A 23,578-nucleotide genomic window follows, 5' to 3' on the forward strand; every position below is an offset into this window, starting at 1 on the left:
TGTTGGACATATTAAGTTTTGAAGCATGTTAAACACTAAGTGAAATTTCAGGTTAGCAAAGTGGTGTCTGAGTCTGGTGTTCAGGGAAGAGGATGGGGCAGGAGTATCCAGAGATCCAGCTGCCCAGCTGGGGTCCCTGCGGCCTCACAGCACTGCTTTCTCCTTGTCTCCCTACAGGGTACTGGCTGTCACGCTGACATGAGCCCCCAGCACTCCTCCGTCTACCATGGCCACCCTTAACTCAGCCTCTACCACTGGTACCACCCCCTCCCCTGGGCACAATGCCCCATCCCTGCCTTCGGACACCTCCTCCTCCAGCACCCCCTCTGATCCTGTCACCAAAGATCCCCCTGCTGCCTCCTCCACCTCTGAGAACATGAGGTCCTCAGAGCCAGGGGGACAGCCCCTGGAGTCGAGCTGCGGCCTCGTCCCACCAAAGGAGATTGGGGAGCCCCAGGGAGGGCCTGACTGTAGTCACTTCCCACCAAATGACCCAGGAGTGGAAAAGGACAAGGAGCAGGAGGAGGAGGAGGAGGAAGGGCTCCCTCCCGTGGACCTAAGCAACCACTTATTCTTCACAGCTGGAGGTGAGGCCTACCTAGCGGCCAAGCTGTCCCTGCCAGATGGCAGTGAACTCCTGTTACCAAAGGGCTTCCCCTGGGGTGAGGTGGGCATCAAGGAAGAGCCCAATCTGTCCTTCCTTGCCTACCCATCCCCCTCACACCTCACTGCCCTTCACATCCAACATGGCTTTGATCCAATCCAAGGCTTTAGCTCTTCTGACCAAATTCTGTCCCATGATACCTCAGCACCATCTCCGGCTGCCTGTGAGGAAAGGCATGGAGCTTTCTGGAGCTACCAGCTGGCTCCAAATCCACCCGGAGATCCCAAAGATGGCCCCATGGGGAACAGCGGGGGCAACCACGTGGCAGTCTTCTGGCTCTGCCTTCTGTGCCGCCTGGGTTTCAGCAAGCCCCAGGCCTTTATGGGTCACACACAGTCTCATGGGGTGAAGCTAACCCCTGCCCAATATCAGGGCCTGTCAGGTAGCCCAGCTGTGCTCCAGGAGGGAGATGAAGGCTGCAAGGCCCTCATAAGCTTTCTGGAACCAAAACTCCCTGCTCGCCCCTCTTCCGACATACCCCTTGACAATAACAGCACAGTGAACATGGAGGCAAATGTGGCCCAGACAGAGGATGGCCCCCCTGAGGCAGAAGTCCAGGCCCTTGTCCTCCTGGATGAAGAAGTCATGGCCCTCAGCCCATCCTCTCCACCCACAGCCACCTGGGACCCCAGCCCAACCCAAGCCAAAGAATCGCCAGTAGCAGCAGGCGAGGCAGGGCCAGATTGGTTCCCTGAGGGGCAAGAAGAGGATGGAGGGCTCTGCCCCCCACTCAACCAAAGCTCACCCACCTCCAAGGAGGGGGGCACTCTCCCTGCCCCACTGGGCTCCCCTGAAGACCCCAGTGACCCACCCCAGCCCTATCGCCTAGCTGATGACTACACCCCAGCCCCTGCAGCCTTCCAGGGCCTCAGCCTGTCCAGCCACATGTCCCTGCTCCACTCACGCAACTCTTGCAAGACACTCAAGTGTCCCAAGTGCAACTGGCACTACAAGTACCAGCAGACCCTGGATGTGCACATGCGAGAGAAGCACCCTGAGAGCAACAGTCACTGCAGCTACTGCAGTGCTGGGGGTGCCCATCCCCGCCTTGCTCGTGGAGAGAGCTACAACTGTGGCTACAAACCCTACCGCTGCGACGTCTGCAACTACTCTACAACCACCAAAGGCAATCTCAGCATCCACATGCAGTCTGACAAGCACCTGGCCAACCTGCAGGGCTTCCAGGCGGGCCCTGGTGGGCAGGGAAGTCCACCAGAGGCATCACTCCCACCCTCCGCGGGAGACAAAGAGCCTAAGACCAAATCATCCTGGCAGTGCAAGGTGTGCAGCTACGAGACGAACATCTCCCGCAACCTGCGCATCCATATGACCTCTGAGAAGCACATGCAGAATGTCCTAATGCTGCACCAGGGGCTGCCACTGGGCCTGCCACCTGGATTGATGGGGCCAGGCCCTCCTCCCCCACCAGGGGCTACCCCCACTAGCCCCCCTGAACTCTTCCAGTACTTTGGGCCCCAGGCCCTAGGGCAGCCTCAGACTCCCTTGCCTGGCCCGGGGCTGAGGCCAGACAAGCCTCTGGAAGCCCAGCTGCTTCTCAATGGTTTCCACCACCTAGGAGCACCTGCCCACAAGTTCCCCACATCCGGTAAGCTTCTGTGCTTCTTCCCTCTTCTCTCCTCCCCAGGGCCAAACTTTATTCCTTGCTTTCTCCCAAGGACCAACTCCCCACTTAGGTAACCATAAGTCCCTCTGAGCACTATCCTAGTCATTAACCCACCTCCCCACATAGTGAACCAACCGTGCCCCATTTCTTTCTTGGGCCACTAATCTGTCTCTGTCCTCTAGCCCCTGGAAGCCTATCCCCTGATGCCCACCTGCCTCCAAGTCAGCTCCTGGGTTCCTCATCCGACAGCCTGCCCACCTCACCACCCCCAGACGACAGCCCGTCCCTGAAGGTGTTCCGCTGCCTAGTGTGCCAGGCCTTCAGCACAGACAGCCTGGAGCTGCTGCTCTACCACTGCAGCATAGGCCGCAGCCTCCCGGAAGCTGAATGGAAGGAGGTGGCTGGTGACACCCACCGCTGCAAGCTTTGCTGCTATGGCACCCAGCTCAAGGCCAACTTCCAACTCCACCTCAAGACTGACAAACATGCTCAGAAGTACCAGCTGGCAGCCCACCTGCGGGAGGGGGGTGGAGCCATGGGCACCCCTTCCCCAGTGTCCCTGGGAGATGGGGCTCCTTATGGGTCTGTCTCCCCGTTACACCTGCGCTGCAACATCTGTGACTTTGAGTCCAACAGCAAGGAGAAGATGCAGCTGCATGCCAGGGGTGCAGCCCACAAAGAAAACAGCCAAATCTATAAGGTGAGGCTGGGTCAGGAAGGGCCATTGGAAGAGAAGGGAATGGGGATGGAGGGAGGAGATGCAGAATAAGAAAGTGATAGAAAAACCCTGGGTGACAAATGGAGAAAAAGGAAAGTATGCACCAGGTAACAACGTATGTACCAGGGTGACAAAGTGACAGACATGGAGAAAGAGACCAAAGGATAGTAAACTCTGACAAGTGAAACACTTTATTCAGCTCTTCTGGTGTTTGGCCCTGGAGGGAGAGGTGGTGTCAGCTCAGTTTGTCATGTCACCAGAGGTTCAAGAGGATGGAACCAGACTCCATTTGCATGCTGGGAGGGAGTCCAGGAGTGGTAGGAGAAAGAGAAAGGGTTGGGGAGAGCAAGCAATAATACTTAGGTGGCCATAGGAGGGAAAGGGGGTGGTTTCAGGAGGAGGAAGCGAGGGGTGGGGAGGGGGCTGCTGCTAGTCAGTCTCCCTTAGGGGAGGCAAAGAAGTCCCCTGAGGCTAGGTGCGGTGGCTCACACCGGTAGTCCTGGCACTTTGGGAGGCCGAGGCGGGAGGATCACTTGAAGTCAGGAGTTTGAGACCAGCCTGGCCAACATGGTGAAACCCCATCTCTACTAAAAATACAAAAATTAGCCGGGTGTGGTGCGCATGCCTGTAATCCCAGCTACTTGGGAGGCTGAGGCATGAGAGTCACTGAACCCAGGAGGTAGCGGCTGCAGTGAGTAGAGATCGTGCCACTGCACTCCAGCCTGGACAACAGAGCAAGACTCTCTCTAGAAAAAAAAAAAAAAATGTCCCCTGAGATCTGGCATGTCCCTTCTGGGCCTGAGCCAGCCTCTTCCCATGGTTCTAGTTTCTGCTGGACATGGAGGGAGCAGAGGCAGGGGCAGAGCTGGGGCTATACCACTGCCTGTTGTGTGCGTGGGAGACACCCTCCCGCTTGGCTGTGCTGCAACACCTGCGCACACCTGCCCACCGCGATGCCCAGGCCCAGAGGCGTCTGCAGCTGCTACAGAATGGCCCAACTGCTGAGGAAGGACTCGCAGCTCTTCAGAGCATCCTGAGCTTCAGCCACAGGCAGCTCCGGACTCCTGGTGAGGAAGAGGGGACTGGAGAATAAGAGCTGGGCAGGGAGGGCAGCAGGATGTGGGGAGCACGGGGGCTGCGGAGTCAGAGATACAAGGAAGGAGAAGCGGGCCTGTGGGCCACCTATACTAAATGGGAAGAAGCTGTGAAGGGATAAGACAGAATGAGCGTGTCAGGCACTGTGGAGGCTACCTTGAGTGGAGGGGCAAAGAAGGGCAGGGGCTTTGCTGGGTAGATGACATAGAATAGGAAGAGGGTGAAGAGGAACCATGCAGTGATTCTGAGTAGTGACTAGTGTCCTAGTAATGCTGGAGGGTGGCAGGCTGGAGCTGGGCAGGAAGGAGAGAGAACTTGTTTTGTGCTGGGCCAGGGCTTCTTGGAAGGAGATAGGAGCTGTGGGCATGATCCAAAGGCAGCAGGGATGGGAAGAGGCCCCTGACAAGCTTCCCAGCCTCTTCCTGTCTCCTAGGAGGTCTTCAGCCCTAAGGCTGGGCTTAGAGTCACCCTTAGGCAGCTGAGGTTGTACCAGCAGAGGCCAGGAACAGCCAGCCAGGCACCATTGATCCAGAGGGTGCAGGAGAAGAGCCTGCAAGGGGCTGCCAGAGGTGGGCATGGGCGTCGGGCTTTGCAGAGCCAGTGGTGGGCAAGGGCGAGGGCATGGGCAGCAGGAGCCAGGAACACGCAGCATTGACTGGTGCTAATTGAATTGCCAATATGCTGGCTGGAGTTAAGTGCCGGAGGGGCCCAGATCAATAGCTAACGATCCTGGCGCAGGGCTGAATGGAGTTAAGGAACTTTAACACTTTAATTAGGCTGCCACCGAAAATAAATTCCTACACATCTGTCAATTCTTACTTGAGTGGTAATCTCCTCTTCCAGCTAGACCTGCCACTTCCTGCCCACCGCAGCAGCTGCTTCCATTCAGCCGAGGCTTCCTTCTTCAGTGTCCCTCCCACTACATTTCTGGGGCTCCCCACTTCCTGGGTCATTTAAGACAGGGAGCTGAGTTTGGTCTTGTTCCTGCTGTCTACTGCTGGACTTCTATAAAAGGACAGGAGCTGGACTCTCATAAAATGATCTCTTAGGCCCTACCAGTTCTAATACTATAATTTTCCCTCTATCTTCTGTGTGTGTGTTTCTTTTTGTTGGCTTTTCATACTCTCCTGCCTGCTGATTGATCCATCCATTTTCTCCTTCATTGACTGGCTGCTTGTCCTGCTTCCTCTGTCCTATGTCCTCCCTTCCCTGATGCCACCTCATTAAGCTGACTCTCCCCCCATCCTACACAGGGAAGGCTCCTGTCACCCCCTTAGCTGAGCCACCTACCCCTGAGAAAGATGCCCAGAACAAGACAGAACAATTGGGTGAGTTTTCCCTCCCTTTCCCCCAGTCCTCCTACATTCTGAGATGCTTATGGGACCTTGCAGTAATCCAGGAGCCCAGCAATGTCTGTGCTCAAGGAGCAAAACTGATTAAAGAAAGGGCTCATCGGGGGAAGGGAGGCTGAGCCACGAGAGGCTAAGCACTTCCGCCCTCTTTGAGAACTCAGACCTGACCATCCTACTGACCCGGAGTCAGCCCTTGCCAAGCCTCACCTATCTACTGAGTTTCCTGCCCTTTCCCTAGTGCCCAACTCCCTACCCTGGAAGCTCTCTGCTACAAATCATCTTGAGGGCTGTCAGTGTTCCTTAATCTCCTCTTCTTTCATCCTCAGCTTCAGAAGAGACAGAAAACAAGACTGGCCCTTCCAGAGACAGTGCCAACCAGACCACGGTCAGAACTGGGGTAACTGGGAAGAGCTGAAGTGGGGGCCTGGCTTTACTGAGATCTGCTCATATTCTAAAGGCAGACCTAATTTTGTCATGCTTTGACTTATTTCACTCAGAATAGCACAGTTAAGAAATTCCACCCAGATCCAGTTCCACATGTTTCAGCACTTTGAGGGGCACAGCTGGCCCAGCAGGGTCAAGCACAGAGGGAGATGATAGGAGGGAGACAGCAGGAACTTGAGGGAAAGATGAATAAAGGAATTGTGCTGAGAGTAGGAAAGAGTGGGGGTACATGCTGGAAGGAGGGGAGGAGAAAGGCAAAAGCAAACAACCAGCTACTGCCCAGCTCTTTATCCCTCAGTTAGGAGCAGAAAGACAAGACACCGGTGTTCCTATCCTACAAAACGCCCTGAGTCTGGATGGAACTGTCCTGGCATCCCCTTACTAAGGGTAGAGGCACCAACCAAATGATTCACGCTGACAGCATGTGCCACAAATCTCTAAATCCCCAGGACTCAGACCTAGGCAGCATCCAGGAATGGCAGCTCTGTGTTCTGAGGGGATTCCCAGCCTCTGGTTTGAGATGCCATCCTGTGCCTCACAGCTCTCCAAACTGGACTACAATATGTAACATTTATTGTTATTGCAATACGCAGTGTTACTGCATTACTGCAAGCTGAAGTAATGCCTTATGTCCTCAGCATCTTTTCTTCCTAACTCCTGCTCCTGCCAACAGACCTCTTCCGGATGTCTGCTTCAGGGGCTAGGTGCATTAAGATGAGCATCTGGGTCCCATTCCTTTATGGTCATCCCCTCCCTGACACACAGGCCTGTGCCACTGGTGCCAGCCTGGATTTAGGCTGGGCAGGTCTGGCAGTCAGGTGATGGTGGGACCTCTGGCAGCCTCACCCCTCTGGAAGTGTGGCTGAGAATGTGCTGAGAGGGCTGGGCCAGGATTTTCCTGGGCCACTGGGGGAGCTGTGGTGTTTATTCACATTAGGAAAAAGAAGAAGGAAAAAGAAAGATGGAAAATAAGGTGGGAGCTGCTGAGCCTGAGGGAGGATGAGCTGGCTTCTGAGCAGACAGGTAGGGCCCCTCTTCAGGTGACAGTTCACAGAGGCAGAGTGGGCAGGGACAAGGGAGCCTCTGGGTCCAGAAAATGCCCAGAGGAAATGGAACCATTTCACAGAGAAGACACGGCAAGATAGGATAGATAAGAGAAGAAAACTAAATTGAAGATGGGGGCAGTAGGTACACAGCCATCTGTTAGCTGGAGAGTTGAGGCAGGCAGCAAAGACTGGGAAAGACACACCAAGAAAAGGCCAGGATGGTGGAAGAGGGCCAGACAAAGGAGTGCAAGGTAGCAGCCTAAGCTAGGCCTTTGTCCCAATCCAAGGGAAAGTAGGGAGGAGCCAGCTCTCAGGACTGTGGCTGGAGGCTGGGTCTGCTGTAATGCCTTCCTATCTGGCTAGTTCCTCTTAAATTAGGAGTGAGAGGCCAAGCGTGGTGGCGCACGCCTGTAATCCCAGCACTTTGGGAAGCCAAGATGAGTAGATCACCTGGGGTCAGGAGTTCAAGACCAGCCTGGCCAATGTGGCAAAACCCTGTCTCTACTAAAAAATACAAAAATTAGCTGGGCGTGGTGGCACACGCCTGTAATCCCAGCTGCTTGGGAGGCTGAGGGCAGGAGAATCGCTTGAACCTGGAAGGCAGAGGTTGCAGTGAGCCAAGATCACGCCACTGCACTCCGGCCTGGGTGACAGAGCCAGACTCCATCTAAAAAAAAAAAAAAAAAAAAAAAAAGAGTGGGGGCCAGTGCTGCATCCAAAGGACTATGTGATAGTGGGTCCCATCCTTCCCTGACACTTCCTCCACTGCCCATATGTACCCTCCAGGTATACTGCTGCCCATACTGCAGCTTCATGAGCCCAGAGTCCAGCCAGGTGAGGGCTCATACGCTCTCCCAGCACGCAATGCAGCCCAAGTACAGATGCCCACTGTGCCAGGAACAGCTGATGGGCCGGCCTGCCCTGCACTTCCACCTTAGCCACCTTCACAACGTGGTGCCCGAGTGCGTTGAGAAGCTGCTGCTTGTAGTGAGTACAGGCTGGGTGAGGATGGTACAATGAGACCTTATTAGGGCTATGCAGGAGGGGAGGAAGAGGCAGGGGCATTCAGGCAAGTGTGTGTGTTGGCTGGGTGAGGATGGTCCAACAAGGCCTTGTTAGGGCCGTCCAGGAGGGGAGGAAGAGGCAGGAGTATTCAGGCAAGTGCATGTGTTGGTGACAAAAGCAGCATTTCATGGATTTGAAGTTGGATTTTAGAGAGGGAGACTCAGAACCGAGCTTGTCTAGCTGCCTCTACTTAGAGATGAGGCAGAGGCTTCTGTTTCACCTCCACTAAGTTCTGAGAAGAGTTGTTGAACAGCAGGTACCAGCCTGCCAGACCAAGTAGCCTCAAAGAACGATGACTTCTGGCTTGAGGAAAGAGGAAGCCAGATAGGAGAGGCAGCAGCCCAGGCTCTCTCATCTGTAGCAAAAGCAGCAATTAGGTGGAGGTTTGTTCAGACAGGAGGTTGGATCTGTGGAAAGGGATCTCGGCACAAGTACAGGTGTAGGGCAGATGGGTCAGGAGTGGCGCAGGGGCAGTGGGGGGTGGTGGTGAAGCCACTAGCCTTTTTCCCATTGCAGGCTACAACTGTAGAAATGACATTTACAACCAAAGTGCTATCTGGACCCACATTAAGCCCTCTGGATGATGGCCAAGAACCCCCCACTCGTGGGCCAGAGCCTACACCGAGCAGAGACCAGGCAGCAGGTAAGGAATGGAACAGCAAACCTCCCAAGGTACCAAGAAAGGGGCCTCCATGGGCCAACAGGGTCTGAAGATGACTGAGGCCAAGGTCAACTGCCCTGGTATTGAGTGGGTGGGGTCTGGCTTAAACGAAGTTCCCTCCTCATTGTACCTTCTTCTCTCTCCCCTAGAAGGCCCTAACCTGACCCCAGAAGCCAGTCCAGATCCTCTTCCTGAGCCTCCCCTGGCCTCAGCTGAGGCCCCAGACAAACCCTCGGGAAGCCCTGGCCAACCCCCTTCTCCAGCCCCATCTCCAGTCCCTCAACCTGATGCCCAAGCTGAAGACATAGCTCCTCTGCCCCCCATGGCTGAGGAGGAAGAGGGGACCACTGGGGAGCTCCGCTCTGCAGAGCCAGCTCCAGCTGACTCTCGCCACCCTCTGACCTATCGGAAAACCACCAACTTTGCCCTGGACAAGTTTCTCGACCCTGCCCGGCCCTTTAAGTGCACTGTGTGTAAGGAGTCCTTCACCCAGAAGAATATTCTGTTGGTTCATTATAATTCTGTCTCCCACCTTCATAAGATGAAGAAGGCTGCCATTGACCCCTCCGCCCCTGCACGGGGAGAGGCTGGTGCCCCACCTACCACCACTGCTGCCACAGACAAGCCCTTTAAGTGCACAGTCTGCAGAGTCTCCTACAACCAGAGCTCCACCCTGGAGATCCACATGCGGTCAGTTCTGCATCAGACTCGCTCTCGGGGAACCAAGAGTGATTCCAAGATTGAAGGGCCAGAACGCAGCCAAGAAGAGCCCAAGGAAGGCGAGACAGAGGGGGAGGTGGGCACTGAGAAGAAGGGCCCTGACACCAGTGGCTTCGTATCTGGATTGCCTTTCCTGTCCCCTCCCCTACCTCCCTTGGACCTGCACCGATTCCCAGCCCCTCTCTTCACCCCACCAGTCCTGCCCCCCTTCCCTCTGGTGCCCGATTCACTGCTTAAGCTCCAGCAGCAGCAGCTGCTCCTGCCCTTCTACCTCCACGATCTCAAGGTGGGGCCCAAGTTGACACTAGCTGGGCCTGCACCTGTGCTGTCCCTGCCAGCTGCCACCCCTCCTCCTCCACCCCAACCTCCCAAGGCTGAGCTGGCTGAGCGGGAGTGGGAGCGGCCCCCGATGGCCAAAGAGGGTAATGAGGCAGGGCCTTCCTCACCCCCCGACCCATTGCCCAACGAGGCTGCCCGCACTGCAGCCAAAGCCCTACTAGAAAACTTTGGCTTTGAGCTGGTGATCCAGTACAATGAAGGGAAGCAAGCTGTGCCCCCTCCCCCTATCCCACCCCCACCTGAGGCCCTCGGGGGTGGGGACAAGCTGGCCTGTGGGGCCTGTGGGAAACTCTTCTCCAATATGCTTATCCTCAAGACACACGAGGAACATGTCCACCGCCGCTTTCTACCCTTTGAAGCCCTGAGCCGTTATGCTGCTCAGTTTCGAAAGAGCTATGACAGCCTATACCCGCCCCTTGCAGAGCCCCCCAAACCCCCTGATGGGTCTCTGGATTCACCTGCTCCCCATCTGGGCCCACCCTTCCTGGTCCCAGAGCCTGAGGCAGGGGGGACCCGTGCCCCTGAAGAGCAAAGTCGAGCAGGGGGACACTGGCCCATAGATGAGGAAGAAAGCTCCAGAGGGAATCTTCCTCCCCTGGTGCCTGCTGGCCGCCGGTTCTCCAGAACCAAGTTCACAGAGTTCCAGACCCAAGCCCTGCAGTCTTTCTTTGAGACTAGTGCCTACCCCAAAGACGGAGAGGTGGAGCGACTCGCAAGTCTGTTGGGTCTGGCTAGCCGTGTGGTGGTGGTGTGGTTCCAGAATGCCCGCCAGAAAGCACGCAAAAATGCCTGTGAGGGTGGGTCCATGCCAACCGGAGGAGGCACTGGGGGAGCCTCTGGCTGCAGGCGTTGCCACGCCACTTTCTCCTGTGTTTTTGAGTTGGTGCGCCACCTCAAGAAGTGCTATGATGACCAGACCCCTGAAGAGGAGGAGGAAGAGGCAGAGAGAGGGGAAGAGGAGGAAGAGGTGGAAGAAGAAGAAGTAGAGGAGGAACAGGGCCTTGAACCTCCAGCAGGGCCTGAGGGCCCATTACCAGAGCCTCCAGATGGGGAGGAGCTGAGCCAAGCAGAGGCAACAAAGGCAGGAGGCAAAGAGCCTGAAGAGAAGGCTACTCCATCACCTTCCCCAGCCCATACCTGTGACCAGTGTGCCATTTCTTTCTCCAGCCAGGACCTCCTGACCAGTCACCGCCGACTACATTTCCTGCCATCTCTGCAGCCCAGTGCTCCCCCGCAACTTCTAGATCTGCCCTTGCTGGTGTTTGGGGACAGAAACCCCCTGGTGGCAGCCACCTCACCAATGCCAGGTCCACCTCTCAAACGGAAGCATGAGGACGGCAGCTTGTCTCCCACAGGCAGTGAAGCAGGGGGAGGAGGGGAGGGCGAGCCCCCCAGGGACAAGCGCCTGCGCACCACCATCTTGCCTGAGCAGCTAGAGATCCTGTACCGTTGGTACATGCAGGATTCCAACCCAACACGCAAGATGCTCGACTGCATCTCTGAGGAGGTGGGGCTCAAAAAGCGAGTGGTACAGGTCTGGTTCCAGAATACCAGGGCCCGGGAGAGGAAAGGCCAGTTTCGAAGCACCCCTGGGGGGGTGCCTAGTCCAGCAGTGAAACCGCCTGCCACAGCCACCCCTGCATCCTTGCCCAAGTTCAACCTCTTATTAGGCAAGGTAGATGATGGCACTGGGAGGGAGGCCCCAAAGAGGGAAGCACCTGCTTTTCCCTACCCCACTGCCACCCTTGCTTCTGGGCCCCAGCCTTTCCTACCACCTGGGAAAGAGGCCACCACGCCAACACCAGAGCCACCTCTACCTCTCCTACCTCCCCCTCCACCCAGTGAGGAAGAGGGCCCAGAGGAACCACCTAAAGCTTCTCCAGAGAGTGAGGCTTGCAGTCTGTCTGCAGGAGATCTGAGTGATTCATCTGCTTCCAGCCTAGCTGAACCAGAATCCCCTGGGGCTGGAGGGACCAGTGGGGGACCTGGAGGTGGGACTGGGGTTCCAGATGGAATGGGGCAGCGGCGCTACAGGACCCAGATGAGCAGCCTGCAGCTGAAGATCATGAAAGCCTGCTATGAAGCTTACCGCACCCCCACCATGCAGGAGTGTGAGGTGCTGGGAGAGGAGATTGGGCTGCCCAAGAGAGTCATCCAGGTCTGGTTCCAGAATGCTCGTGCCAAGGAAAAGAAGGCCAAACTACAGGGGACAGCCGCTGGGAGCACTGGGGGCAGCAGTGAGGGCCCCTTAGTAGCCCAGCGCACTGACTGCCCCTATTGTGATGTCAAGTATGATTTCTATGTCTCCTGCCGAGGGCATCTCTTTTCCCGTCAGCACCTGGCCAAGCTCAAGGAGGCAGTCCGAGCCCAGCTGAAGAGTGAAAGCAAGTGCTACGACTTGGCCCCGGCACCTGAGGCTCCCCCAGCTCTCAAGGCCCCACCTGCCACTACACCTGCCTCCATGCCCCTTGGGGCTGCCCCAACCTTGCCTCGCCTGGCGCCGGTCCTCTTGTCTGGCCCAGCTCTGGCTCAGCCCCCGCTGGGCAACTTAGCTCCTTTCAATTCAGGTGAGTAGGGAGGCTGGGAGGCGCTGGACTTCAGAGAACATCCCCCTCTAATGACATGCCCTTCCTTTTCCTTCCTGATTCTTCCCATGTCCAATCTCCTGTGGCCTTCCTTTGCGTCAGGCTCTTGGGGGAAAGAAGGGAGGGAAGGGGCATGGAAATCCGATGCTGGGAACGGGTGTGTGTGGCTGGAGGTGGCCTATGGCAGGAAGAATGATGGGACAGGAGATGGCTAATCCTTCATCCTTCCTTTCATCTTACTAGGCCCGGCAGCCTCCTCAGGCCTCCTCGGCCTCGCCACTTCGGTCCTGCCTACCACCACAGTGGTCCAGACTGCTGGCCCAGGCCACCCCTTACCTCAGAGACCCATGCCCGACCAAACCAACACCTCCACAGCAGGCACCACTGACCCTGTCCCAGGCCCTCCTACTGAGCCCTTGGGGGACAAGGTCTCCGGTGAGCGACAGCCAGTTGCAGCCCCCACCAGCTCCTCCAATGATGCCCTCAAGAACCTCAAAGCATTGAAGACCACTGTCCCAGCCCTGTTGGGGGGCCAGTTCCTGCCCTTTCCATTGCCCCCTGCCGGGGGAACAGCACCGCCAGCTGTCTTTGGCCCCCAGCTACAGGGGGCCTACTTCCAACAGCTCTATGGCATGAAGAAGGGGCTATTTCCCATGAACCCCATGATACCTCAGACCCTCATTGGGCTGCTCCCCAATGCCCTCCTCCAGCCGCCACCCCAGCCCCCTGAGCCCACAGCCACAGCACCTCCAAAGCCTCCTGAACTGCCTGCTCCAGGGGAGGGGGAAGCTGGTGAGGTTGATGAGCTGCTGACAGGCAGCACTGGCATCTCCACCGTGGATGTAACCCATCGCTACTTGTGCCGCCAGTGCAAGATGGCATTTGACGGGGAGGCCCTGGCTACTGCCCACCAGAGATCCTTCTGCTTCTTTGGGCGGGGCTCTGGGGGCTCCATGCCACCCCCATTGCGGGTTCCCATCTGCACCTACCACTGTCTGGCATGTGAGGTGCTGCTGAGTGGGCGTGAAGCCCTGGCCTCCCACCTGCGCTCCTCGGCCCACAGACGCAAGGCAGCCCCACCTCAAGGGGGCCCACCCATCTCCATCACCAACGCCGCCACTGCTGCCTCGGCTGCTGTGGCTTTTGCCAAAGAGGAAGCAAGATTACCTCACACGGACTCCAACCCAAAAACTACTACTACCTCTACACTTCTAGCTTTATAAACAGATAAACCAAGATGGGGAGAGGGGAGGGCCTCAGGGCTCCCTCTTTTACCCCAAGGGGTGTTTGGTGAGAGCTCAAATCCCTCACCCCACCCCCTGGCCCCGCCCACCTCACGGGAACTGTTCAGTTCCCACCCTCAGTGGGCACCACACACCCCACTTCCAGCAGAGTCCTGCCTCCTCCCAATCCCCACAGACACACACATTGATCTTCATCCTCAGCTCCTTGCAGATGTAGCCCTTGCCCATCTACACAGACACATACACCCATCTTGGCACCCTGATTATTCATACATGTCTGCCTACCACACACAAAATATGTCCTTGGTTCTATCTTCCTTTTCCTCACTGAATTCCCAGCTCCCCATCCCCATAAATGCAAACACATACATGCACACACACACACACGTTATCCCATGATGTTCCACTGAGAAAACACCAAAAAATTTTGAAAAAGAAGATAAAAAGAAGAAACGAAAAAGAAAGCCCAAGGCAAAGAAGAGGGAAGGAAAACAAACTTTGCCACTCCCTCTTCTCCTTCCTAACCGTTTGTCTAGAGCACCATACCGCTCACAAACTCTTTCCAAATGCTCCGTTGGCTCCCAAAGTTGGAGCCTGGCATGGGCAGGGAGCCCACAAAACTCTAACCAAACTGGAGGCTGGTATGGGAGAAGTGCTTCTGGTTCACTCTCCCTACCCTCTCCCTTCTAACCCTCTCCTTGCCTGACAGGGGAGCCCCTGCAGCCTGGACTCTAGGGGATGCCGCCACCAGAAACCCCTCTTCCAATCCCTACCTTGCACCCTGGGAACTGCAGTAACTTATTCTCAAAGGCTTTAAACACAGAGATCCTCTCAGCGGCCGTGGGCCCGCCCCTTGTCCTAGCCCTGCCACGTGAGGGTCCAGCCTCCAGGGACAGGCACTGCCCACCAACGGCAAATCCAAAGTTCTTTTAAAAAAAAAACTGAAACACAACCAAAAAAATGAGAGCGAGAGAGAGTGCGTGCACACGCACACAAAAGAGAGAAATGGAGACCAGAGGAATGAACTAAAGAAAAACATAAACTTGGATAATGCAGAAAAAAAAAAAAAAGAAAGAAAACTCTCCCATCAAACAAGTGGTTTTTCCTATTTGTGTCACTCCCTACTCCCTGTCCCACCCCTATCCCCCCAGTTTAAGAGTTTCTTTAAACCACCTCATCTTCAGAAGACCAAACAGCTTTACCTCCTTGCTATGGGTCTGGTGGTCCTCAAAGGACTGAAGTCAGTACAACCTTCCCCTGGCTATGCCCAGTCTCAGAGGTGGGAGTTGGCAATATAAGGAGAAGAGCCTGAACTCTGGGGAGAGACATGTCCCAGTTCCCTGAATTGGGTATTTATTAGGACAGGTAATAGCCCTTCATTTCCAGCTATAAGTTAGAAAAGTCAGTGTCACCAAAAGTATCTTGGCAGTCCCAGAAAGAAAGGGGTGAGTGGGGTATTTAATTTCTGAATCTGAGATCTGCTTCTCTTTCATCTCCTACCTTTTCCTTGCATTTACTTTTTTCACAAACTCCTAATCCTGTTGCCCTCCCTAGAGGCCCGCCTTTGCTGGGTCCCTTGTTCCCTTCCCCTCAATCTCCTTTTCTTCCCCCTTGTCCTCTGCCCTCGCTCCTGCTCCCTCCAGCCCAGCCCCGCTCCTCCATTAAGCAGCAGCTGTTGGAGGCATTCCCAAGGGAGTCGGGATCCGTCCATGAGACTCATGGGGGTCTAGAGCTGATACAAATTGAGGGGATGGGGTGGGCAAGGAGATGACTGAAGCACAGGTCAATCTTTGATAGGATGTTATCACCAAGGGAACCAACAGAACCTAGAAGAATGTTCCCTACCCTTAGGCAAATGGTTTCCGTAGCCATCAGGTGATAATTTTGGCAACCCTAAAGCCCAGCTAAAGTAGTGTGGGGTAGAGAAGTCCAAGTTTTCTTTTAGCAAAGAAAAGTCTGCAAAATTCCCTTGTCCTCCAGATAGTTTTTCCTACTACTCTTGTCCCTAAGACCACTTCTCTTTCAAGGTGTTCTCCTTCCATCCTCTCTCCCCTTCAGGCTGTTGCTCTATCATTTTCCATTTCATATTCTCATACAAATTCGCCCAGCCCTGGGATTTAGGTTTTCTGCTCTATCAGTCGCATCACTCTGTGAACATGTTAATACTGAAGCTGTGTCTTACATGCAGACAGGATGGGAGGGGACAGAAAATTCAGCTCCGTCAGTAGCCCCCATATATTCCGTGAGTCTCACTTCCTGTCCCATTCACTTCTAAAATACTCCAACTCTAACAAATTAGGGGTGGGGTGGAGTTAGTTTTCTAACTAACAGCAAATTAGGTGGAGTTAGTTTTGTAATTCCACCCCAATTTCTGATACCAAAAATGCCAGTCACAGATCTAGGCAATAGGAGAGAAACTGGCCACCAGGGTATTGTGCTCACTGCCACCTTTCTTTCCCTGCCTCTCTTGTACCCCTCCCTCCCTGTCCTTTTCTCTCTCCTGTTGAAATTCTGTGTATAAAACTATTTTCTTAGCAGCATGTATCTGAGGAAAGAAGATTCTTCACTTGTGCTTTCTGGGAATGTGACTTGTGTATAAAAGTTGGAAACCAAAAACGATTTAGAACAAAAACAAGAAAAAGGAAACGTTTCAAAGAAAGCATCGACAAACACCAGGCATGGAATGGTTAGAAGTGTGGTGTGCTGTATCTTAAGGATTTACAGCCAACTTCAGTTTGAACTGAGTGTTTTCACCAAGAGTTGATGTAACCAGAAATCCCCCCTCCTCTTGTCACGCAACATGTTCTTTTACACCCAACACCCTGGCCTGGCAATACCATGTCCCAACAGTAGATATGAGCGGACTCTAGGCAACTGTACTTACCTGGAACCCTGGAATTTGGGGGGCAAAAGAGCCTGGCTGGCTCTGCTGACTTAGGTCAATTAACATGCTTCCTGAGGGGGCACCATTCCACGTTCTCAGTGGCTGGAAGCCTTCCTCCCCAGCCCCTTTCTCAGACTAGAAGTCCTTAGCAGCAGCAGTCCTGCTCCAGAGAGCAATGCACAGTGGGCATTCTGGTGGACAGAAGGCTGAGTCAGCACAATCCTTTGCAGAATCCTAGAGGCTAATGCCAAGTCACTAGAATTTTTTTTTTTTTTTTTTTTTTTTTTTTGAGACGGAGTCTCACTCTGTCACCCAGGTTGGAGTGCAGTGGCGCGATCTCGGCTCACTGCAAGCTCCGCCTCCCGGGTTCACGCCATTCTCCTGCCTCAGCCTCTCCGAGTAGCTGGGACTACAGGCGCCCGCCACCATGCCCGGCTAATTTTTTTTGTATTTTTAGTAGAGACGGAGTTTCACCGTGGTCTCGATCTCCTGACCTCGTGATCCGCCCGCCTCGGCCACCCAAAGTGCTGGGATTACAAGCGTGAGCCACCGCGCCCGGCCAAGTCACTAGAATTAAATCATGGTACTTCTCCTGTGGAGTAACAGCCGTAACTCAAGCATTTGGCACAATAACACCTATTTTACAGTACCTCCCCCACCCCTAACCCTAGGGCTTCTAACATACACTTGTCCTTAAAGAGGCACCCAAATTGAGCTCCACCCTACTTAACGACCAGGGTCAGACCGAGAGGCAGGGGTGAAAGTGATTTTGGCTATTTTTGCTCTAAACCAGAGTCTGTGTGAGGATGGTGTAAGGTGTCCAATCCTCAACTAGGAACAAAAAGATTGCTAGAAGAATATGAGAAAATCTGAAGCCTTAATGGCCAAACAGGACAGAGTTTGCAACAGGAACCACATAAAGAAATCTGTTTCTATCCCACCCTTCTAGCCCTGGAGTATACTTACAGAAGTATGCTTAAGAACCAAGCAAGCCTTTTATTCCAGGCATAATAGCCCCCATCTGCTTAATTCTTTGTATTTGTTTCTTAACCACTTTCAGGGCTTACAGACCAGATCACTGATTCTCCAAATCTTCACCACCGTGATCTGTTTTAAGACAGTCATTCATCCCTGGAAAGATACGTCAATCTGAAATACAGAGCTCCGTGTATATAACTACACCAGTGAAACAAATAAACACACCCTCAGAAACAGCAGCAGACCCCAGCAGAGGGGGCTGCAGGGAAACACACCAGTGCCAGCAAGGATGGGGCCCCATAGGCATATGTATAAGTACAAGGGACATACCCCAAGACCCATGACCTATACTCCGATAAGCAGAAACACCCTCCAACAGACGCTAATTTTTCTCACACAAAGGTAGGTAGAAAAAGCTTATAAACAAAGCGAGAGGAAAAAGTAACCAGTAAGAGGAAGAGTGACCAAATGTTGAATATTAATATATGGGGAGAGGATCTGCTAAGGAGTGTGTAACAACTCACCTGCCAAATCAACTAGCCCTGAAAACGGATGGGCACTGGGCCCATACCAAGCTGTTGCTAGCAGTCAAGGGGGGACAGGGGGATGGCAGCAGCGGGGGCACGCACATGGTTGAGGGGTCCGCTCCCCTCCTTGCAGTCACAAAAAACAAACAAACAAACACACACACACACACACCCGATGGGGAGAGGACCGTAAATTATTCTGGACATCAGGGAAGAGATATGTAGGAGGCAAATTAGGGGGAAACTTTTGGGAAGACTCATATGATATCACCATGAAACACAGGGTAAACTTCTGCGAATGGCCAGGTACTGGGGGACCATTTCTCTCAGAAGCAACCAGTCAAAACTTATAAGCCATGAAAGCGTCATTTCCAGAAGACTGACTTGGGAAGAAATGCCTTTATACTGAGAAAACTCTTGCTACAAGTCTGTAGACCCAGCCTCAGGGTCTACAGGATTATAGCTCAGATACATTATAGAAAGATCAGATGAAGGCAAATTTGAGAAAGGACATTTGCAGAAGATCTAGACCATAGCCCATCAAGTTTGGGGAAAGATGGGAAGTAATCATGAAGGTAATTCCTCTTGAGAGAAACTATATGTTATGGGAAGAACATAAAATTACGTGATTCAATTGTGTGACCACCCAGTGACGCTCCTTGATATACGGGACCCAGACAGCCCTCACACAAAGCACAGACAAGGGGTAAATGTCATTATTCTCTGTCAGTAGTCTGAGTATGGTATTTCTTGCAATTCCACAGCCATGGAAAGAAGTCTGGCCAGAAGCTAATGGGGAAGCAGGTTGAGTATAGGTAGACTAGAACAAGCTGAACCTGTCCAAGAAGAGGAGAAAAGGTGATGCAGCACCCGGGGTTGACTCATAATCCCACCCAACTGCACACATATTCTTACACAAACAATGGCTAAGACACCACAACCAGTAATCAGCAGGGGCTCAGCACTGCCCCATATCTACAAGTCCTCCCGATACCAAACCCTGCACTAAGTCTTCTCAATTGGACATGAAGAATGACCCATGCTGTGCTCATTTCTAGATGTCCCCACCAAGTGCTCAAACAACAGCATCCTCTGCTATTTGCTGAGTATCAGCAGTAGGCTGAGTTGTACTCTGCGGACCCCTGCTTCCATTACCCGGGACCCAGGGCTGCCTCCAGGACCCATCTTGTACCTAGCCACAAAATCTACACAGTTTTGTCTTGATCACAGAGAATAATCTCTTGACAATGTTCCTAACCTAGTAATTCTCAATGATGAGGTTTCAGAAACCCACAGAGGGCCAGCCATCAGAATCTGGGGGTGAAGGAAGAGTGAATTTTCAAAGTGTTCCCTAAAGGATTCTTCTGTGGTAACTACTGCCAATGAGGATCATTGTTCTAACAAGTTACACTCGCTGGATTCAACCTCACAATCTCTCCTTTTCCTCCTACTGCTCCCACCCAAAATGCATAGACACACCCCACGACAAACATATCCCAGACATGTCAGCATAAAGACATGAGTAAGTCTGGGGAAGACAGATGCAAAAGGCAAGGGAAACCCTGATTGGATCGACCATCCTAAAGGTGACTGCCATCTCTCAGGACAGTGTTTTTCAACGTTTCAAGTGTCCACTTGCAACATGAGTGCTTATGTAAAATGCATATTCCTGGACCACACCTAAGACCAACTGAATCAGAAACTCCTGAAATGATTCTATGCCCTCTGAAGTTTGAGAACCACTGACCTAGAGAGCTTAGCATCATATCTGTGACCTGCCCCTATCTCTTCAGCACCCAGGGACCAACCTTGCTACCCCTGGGGCTACCACACCAGGGCTTATCATAACCTCAGATTTGTCGACTTCATTACTCTGACATCACCCCGACCCCCACCCCCAACATACTGGAAATTGACCATGGTCTTCTGCTTACGTTGGCTGTTCTTGAACAGAAGAAAAGATATAAACATTGTCCACTCACCACTTTGGCTGAGTGCCTCCCTGCTTTCTCCTCTGCTGTGGAAAACACCTTGCTTCTTCTGAAGTGGCCATACACTTCCAGAGATGCTGAAATCAGAACTTCCCCAGCCCTGAGCAGCTCAGCCCAGCATGGACTCTACTCCTACCTCTGGGCAGGTCCTATCTCCTAGAGCCACCCAGCCTCCCCTCCACATCACCCACAGCCAAATCTTCCAGATCTTCTAAAGATCTGCCCAGTCACTGGGAAAGCCAAACCTACTAGAAATTCTTTCAGATGGGGGCCCAAGGTCTAGTTTTGTGAGGGCTAGTCTGTATCACCACAGATGCTGGGGATTCTCCTCCTAGGGGCCTTCCCCTCTACCAGGGATCATTGCTGATCCTCAATCTCACTTCTTGGAGTGGATTTCAAAGATATGGAAATCTATCCAACTCTAACTGGGTGCCTTGCATAGTTTTTCTGGAAGAACAAGTCCCTTTGTCTTCCTAACACCTGTCTACCTCTCTAGGCCTAGAGCACCTTTCCATCTTTCTAGGACTATTATTGAATATGGACCTTTTAACAAGGGAGAAAGAACCAGTTCATCTCAACCACAGCTCAGCAAATCACAAGCACAAGGCAGAATGAAATATGCATAGGTACAAACCACCCCATCACCCAAGAGCAAGGTCTGAGGGTCACTCCTTCCTACTTCCCTTCCAATCTCTTCTTGTGCCATCCTGGTAACAACACAGCTGGTGTCCCTCTCTCCACCTCCTTTTGCCCTCCTAGGGTTTTTTGTTGTTGTTGTTGTTCTTGTTGTCCAAGGATATGTATGGTCCACTAGCCCAGAGCCTTGGGTGTGTCTACAGCCTGTGCTATAGCCTGTCCCTCTGTGCTTGTTTCCTTTCGCATGGTGCTCACTCAGTATGGTACCATCTAAATCCCTTTCATAGAGGCAATAAGGGTAGGAAGGAGGTGGATATATAGTTGGGAGGAAGGCAGAGCTGGGATTGACTAGGGAGTGCTGACTCAGCCCAGTTGTTAAGGGCATCCTCTCATGCCAGTTCCCTGCACAGAGCTCCACCCAATGCCTGGCACCACTATGTGCACAGCCCCCTCTCTCTGACTGCTGCCAAGTGGCATCATGAGCATGTTTGGTGTTTGAACCAAACATGAACATCATGAGCATGTTTGAGTTTCCCGCAGTGCCAGGATCTGAGACACTGTTCACGTGCCAGTGCAGCACTGCCAAACGTGGCAGCATCCAGTTGGTTGGGTGCCAAGCAGTAGGAGGACCCAGGTGGTGATGTGAGATGAAAGCAGGGTGAGGTGAAGGGAGTGGGGAAGAGAGGAAGGTACTGAAGAAGAAAATCAGACACCTCACTTGTTCAAGTGGAGAGTCCAAATGGGATCTGCAGAAAGGTACCCTTCCCATTCTAGAGCCCAGCTCGGCAAGCCAGCCCTTCCCTCCTTCCACCCCAGCAAAAGTGGCATATACAGACCAGACAAGGGGATCTGGCCATCTTCAGCAGGGAACTGGCTGGGGGCCAGGCAGGACTGCCAGCGCTTTCCATCCTTCTTCCTTGGGGTCTTGGCAATGGTGTGCTTCCTCCTTTGTGTCCTCATGCCACTCTCCGTCTGTCGCTCCACTCCCCATGCCTAAGAGGGAAGGGGAAGGAGGACCTGGCAGAAAAAAATCTGGTCTCCCAAACACCCCACCTCCCGAAATGTTTCACCTCCTTCCTTCTCACTCCTGGCACAATAGCCCTCTCAACCAGATTGGCAAGAGGCACTGTCACCCTCCCCTGTTCCACACAATACCAGAGCCTGTGCCAGGTGCCATGGGCAGTGCCAGCACCCACCCACCTCACATCTGGTCCTCTTGCTGTCTCCTTCAATACTCTGACAAAGGGCCAGATTGCCAGCCCCAACAAGTTCTCCCCGGGTACGGTGGCATACTCCCTCCTCCCTGGCTCGTAGACTGTTTCTTGGCACTTCCCTGGCTACTCTCTCCACCACTTTACTTCCTCAAGCTGGAAGAGCACTAATCACCTCATACTCCAACCATTTTTCAGAGCTGAGCTTCTAGAGGGACAGCAACATCAGAAACACATTCTGCCCCTCCTCCCTGCTTCCTGGATCCCCCAGTCTCCATTGCCCCAGTTCTGGGCACTGGCCTTACATATGTGATGCCAACAGCTCCCATGTACAAAGCCTCCCTCCCAGAGCATAGGACTCCTGCCGCTGTGCCCTCCACTCGCCTCCTCCCATCTCCGTGGGCACAAGGGTGGCAGCTGCAATGCCAATGCCTGTAAGCAGGCAGCATGAAGCAACTCATGCACCCTCTTCTCCCCTCCCAGACCCCAAGCCTCTCCCCTCCTTCTTCCACTCCATCCCTCTGTCCTTCTGGTTGGACACTAGATTGGCAACCGCAATGCCAACCCCCACACATGCCCAGGAGGCTCACATACAGCACACGCTTATGCGTACATGTACATGCGCGCACACACACATACACACACGGCCCCATGAGTGCCAGGCAGCGGTGGCAGACACACAGCAATGCACAGTGACTGGTACCCGAGGAGGCAGCCGGATTCAGCACCTGATCCAGCACCCGTTTGGGATTGGGTGGGTAGGCGGGCGGGCGGAGGGGTGATGGAGGCAGACGATGGCCCTAGGTTGGCAGCCGATGGAGCTGGGAGAATGGAGGGAACAGATGCTCTTTGCCCAGCCTCCCTCCCTCTCTCTCCCCGAGATCAGTGCCAAGCTGGGGGGATGGGGAGAGGGGAGGATGGGGGAAGGGTGGCATTTGGAGAGCTGGCAGGCGGAGGGAGCTGGGTCCGCCCAGGCTGGGCAGTGCCGGCACTGGCTGCCGCCTCTCCACTCTGCCATCTGTCTCGCTTCTCTCCCCACCCACTTTCTCTCTTTTTCTCTCTCTCTCCTTCATCCACAGCAATACGAAAAGAGGAAAACAGGGTCCTCATTCCACCCACCCCCAACCTCTGCCAGACCCCCCTCTTTTCCTCCCCACAACTCACCACACCATACCACCACCAAGCCATCTGTGCTCTCCTCCTGGCTCAGTCACCTTCTTTCACTCGCCTTCGCCCTCACACCAGAACGGGTGCAATTAAAAAAAAATATATATATATGCATATATATATATACATATATATACACACACCACATATATATATATATATATATATTTTAAAGCAACTTAAAAGAAAAACTCTTTTCTTTGGGAATGTCCTATCCTTCTGAGTCTGGGTCCTCAGTACCAATATTTATGGCAGGCAGAGGGAGGGGACCCCGTCCTCAGCTGGTGCCCATGAATCCCATGCCAGGGAGGAGGGGTGGCTGGGGTGGGGTGGGGGTGGGGTGAGGTGGGGTATCGGGAGAGCTCGCTTCTCTCTGCGCCTGTGGTTGTTTCTTTTTTTTCTCCTCTTCTACTTCCGGAGCAGATTCAAATAGATCTAGAGCCTTCCCCACCCCCAGCCCCACAGCCCCAGTTCCCAGGGCCCCTGTGCCCTTCCCTGCCTGCTTTTGATTCCTCAATCACCCTTTCCTTTTTGTGTGTGTGTGTATATATACGTGTGCGTGCGCGCAAGTGTGTTTGCATCCATGGCGGTGGGCACTGTGCCAGCCACTGCACAGCCATCTGCGAT

General features: G+C 53.7%; 2 protein-coding genes across 12 annotated transcripts in view; one reads left to right on the forward strand and one right to left on the reverse strand.

The window, feature by feature from the left end:
- Positions 1-14,636, forward strand: part of ZFHX2 (zinc finger homeobox 2) — a 35,372-nt gene extending 20,736 nt beyond the window's left edge. For 9 of the 11 annotated variants that reach the window (XM_063609354.1, XM_055291763.2, XM_063609353.1 and 6 more), the window contains 9 exons: positions 178-2,270; positions 2,471-2,988; positions 3,833-4,073; positions 5,355-5,429; positions 5,780-5,838; positions 7,730-7,930; positions 8,525-8,651; positions 8,819-12,295; positions 12,557-14,636. In XM_063609354.1, the coding sequence (XP_063465424.1) occupies positions 227-2,270; positions 2,471-2,988; positions 3,833-4,073; positions 5,355-5,429; positions 5,780-5,838; positions 7,730-7,930; positions 8,525-8,651; positions 8,819-12,295; positions 12,557-13,536 (7,722 nt within the window). In that variant the 5' untranslated portion in view covers positions 178-226 and the 3' untranslated portion in view covers positions 13,537-14,636. Of the gene's footprint in view, positions 1-177; positions 2,271-2,470; positions 2,989-3,832; positions 4,074-5,354; positions 5,430-5,779; positions 5,851-7,729; positions 7,931-8,524; positions 8,652-8,818; positions 12,296-12,556 lie in introns of all 11 variants that reach the window. The other 2 variants (XM_063609351.1, XM_055291757.2) reach the window with 1 other exon arrangement.
- Positions 1-22,886, reverse strand: part of THTPA (thiamine triphosphatase) — a 47,511-nt gene extending 24,625 nt beyond the window's left edge. The window contains exons 1-2 of the mRNA XM_063609407.1: positions 22,090-22,886; positions 21,410-21,566 (exon numbers count right to left, since the gene is read on the reverse strand). Coding sequence (XP_063465477.1) covers positions 21,410-21,566; positions 22,090-22,437 — 505 coding nt within the window. The 5' untranslated portion in view covers positions 22,438-22,886. The remainder of the gene's footprint in view (positions 1-21,409; positions 21,567-22,089) is intronic.
- Between the last annotated feature and the right edge of the window lie 692 nt (positions 22,887-23,578).

Source organism: Symphalangus syndactylus, chromosome 9 (assembly GCF_028878055.3).
Source record: "Symphalangus syndactylus isolate Jambi chromosome 9, NHGRI_mSymSyn1-v2.1_pri, whole genome shotgun sequence".
NCBI classification, from domain to species: Eukaryota; Metazoa; Chordata; class Mammalia; order Primates; family Hylobatidae; genus Symphalangus; species Symphalangus syndactylus.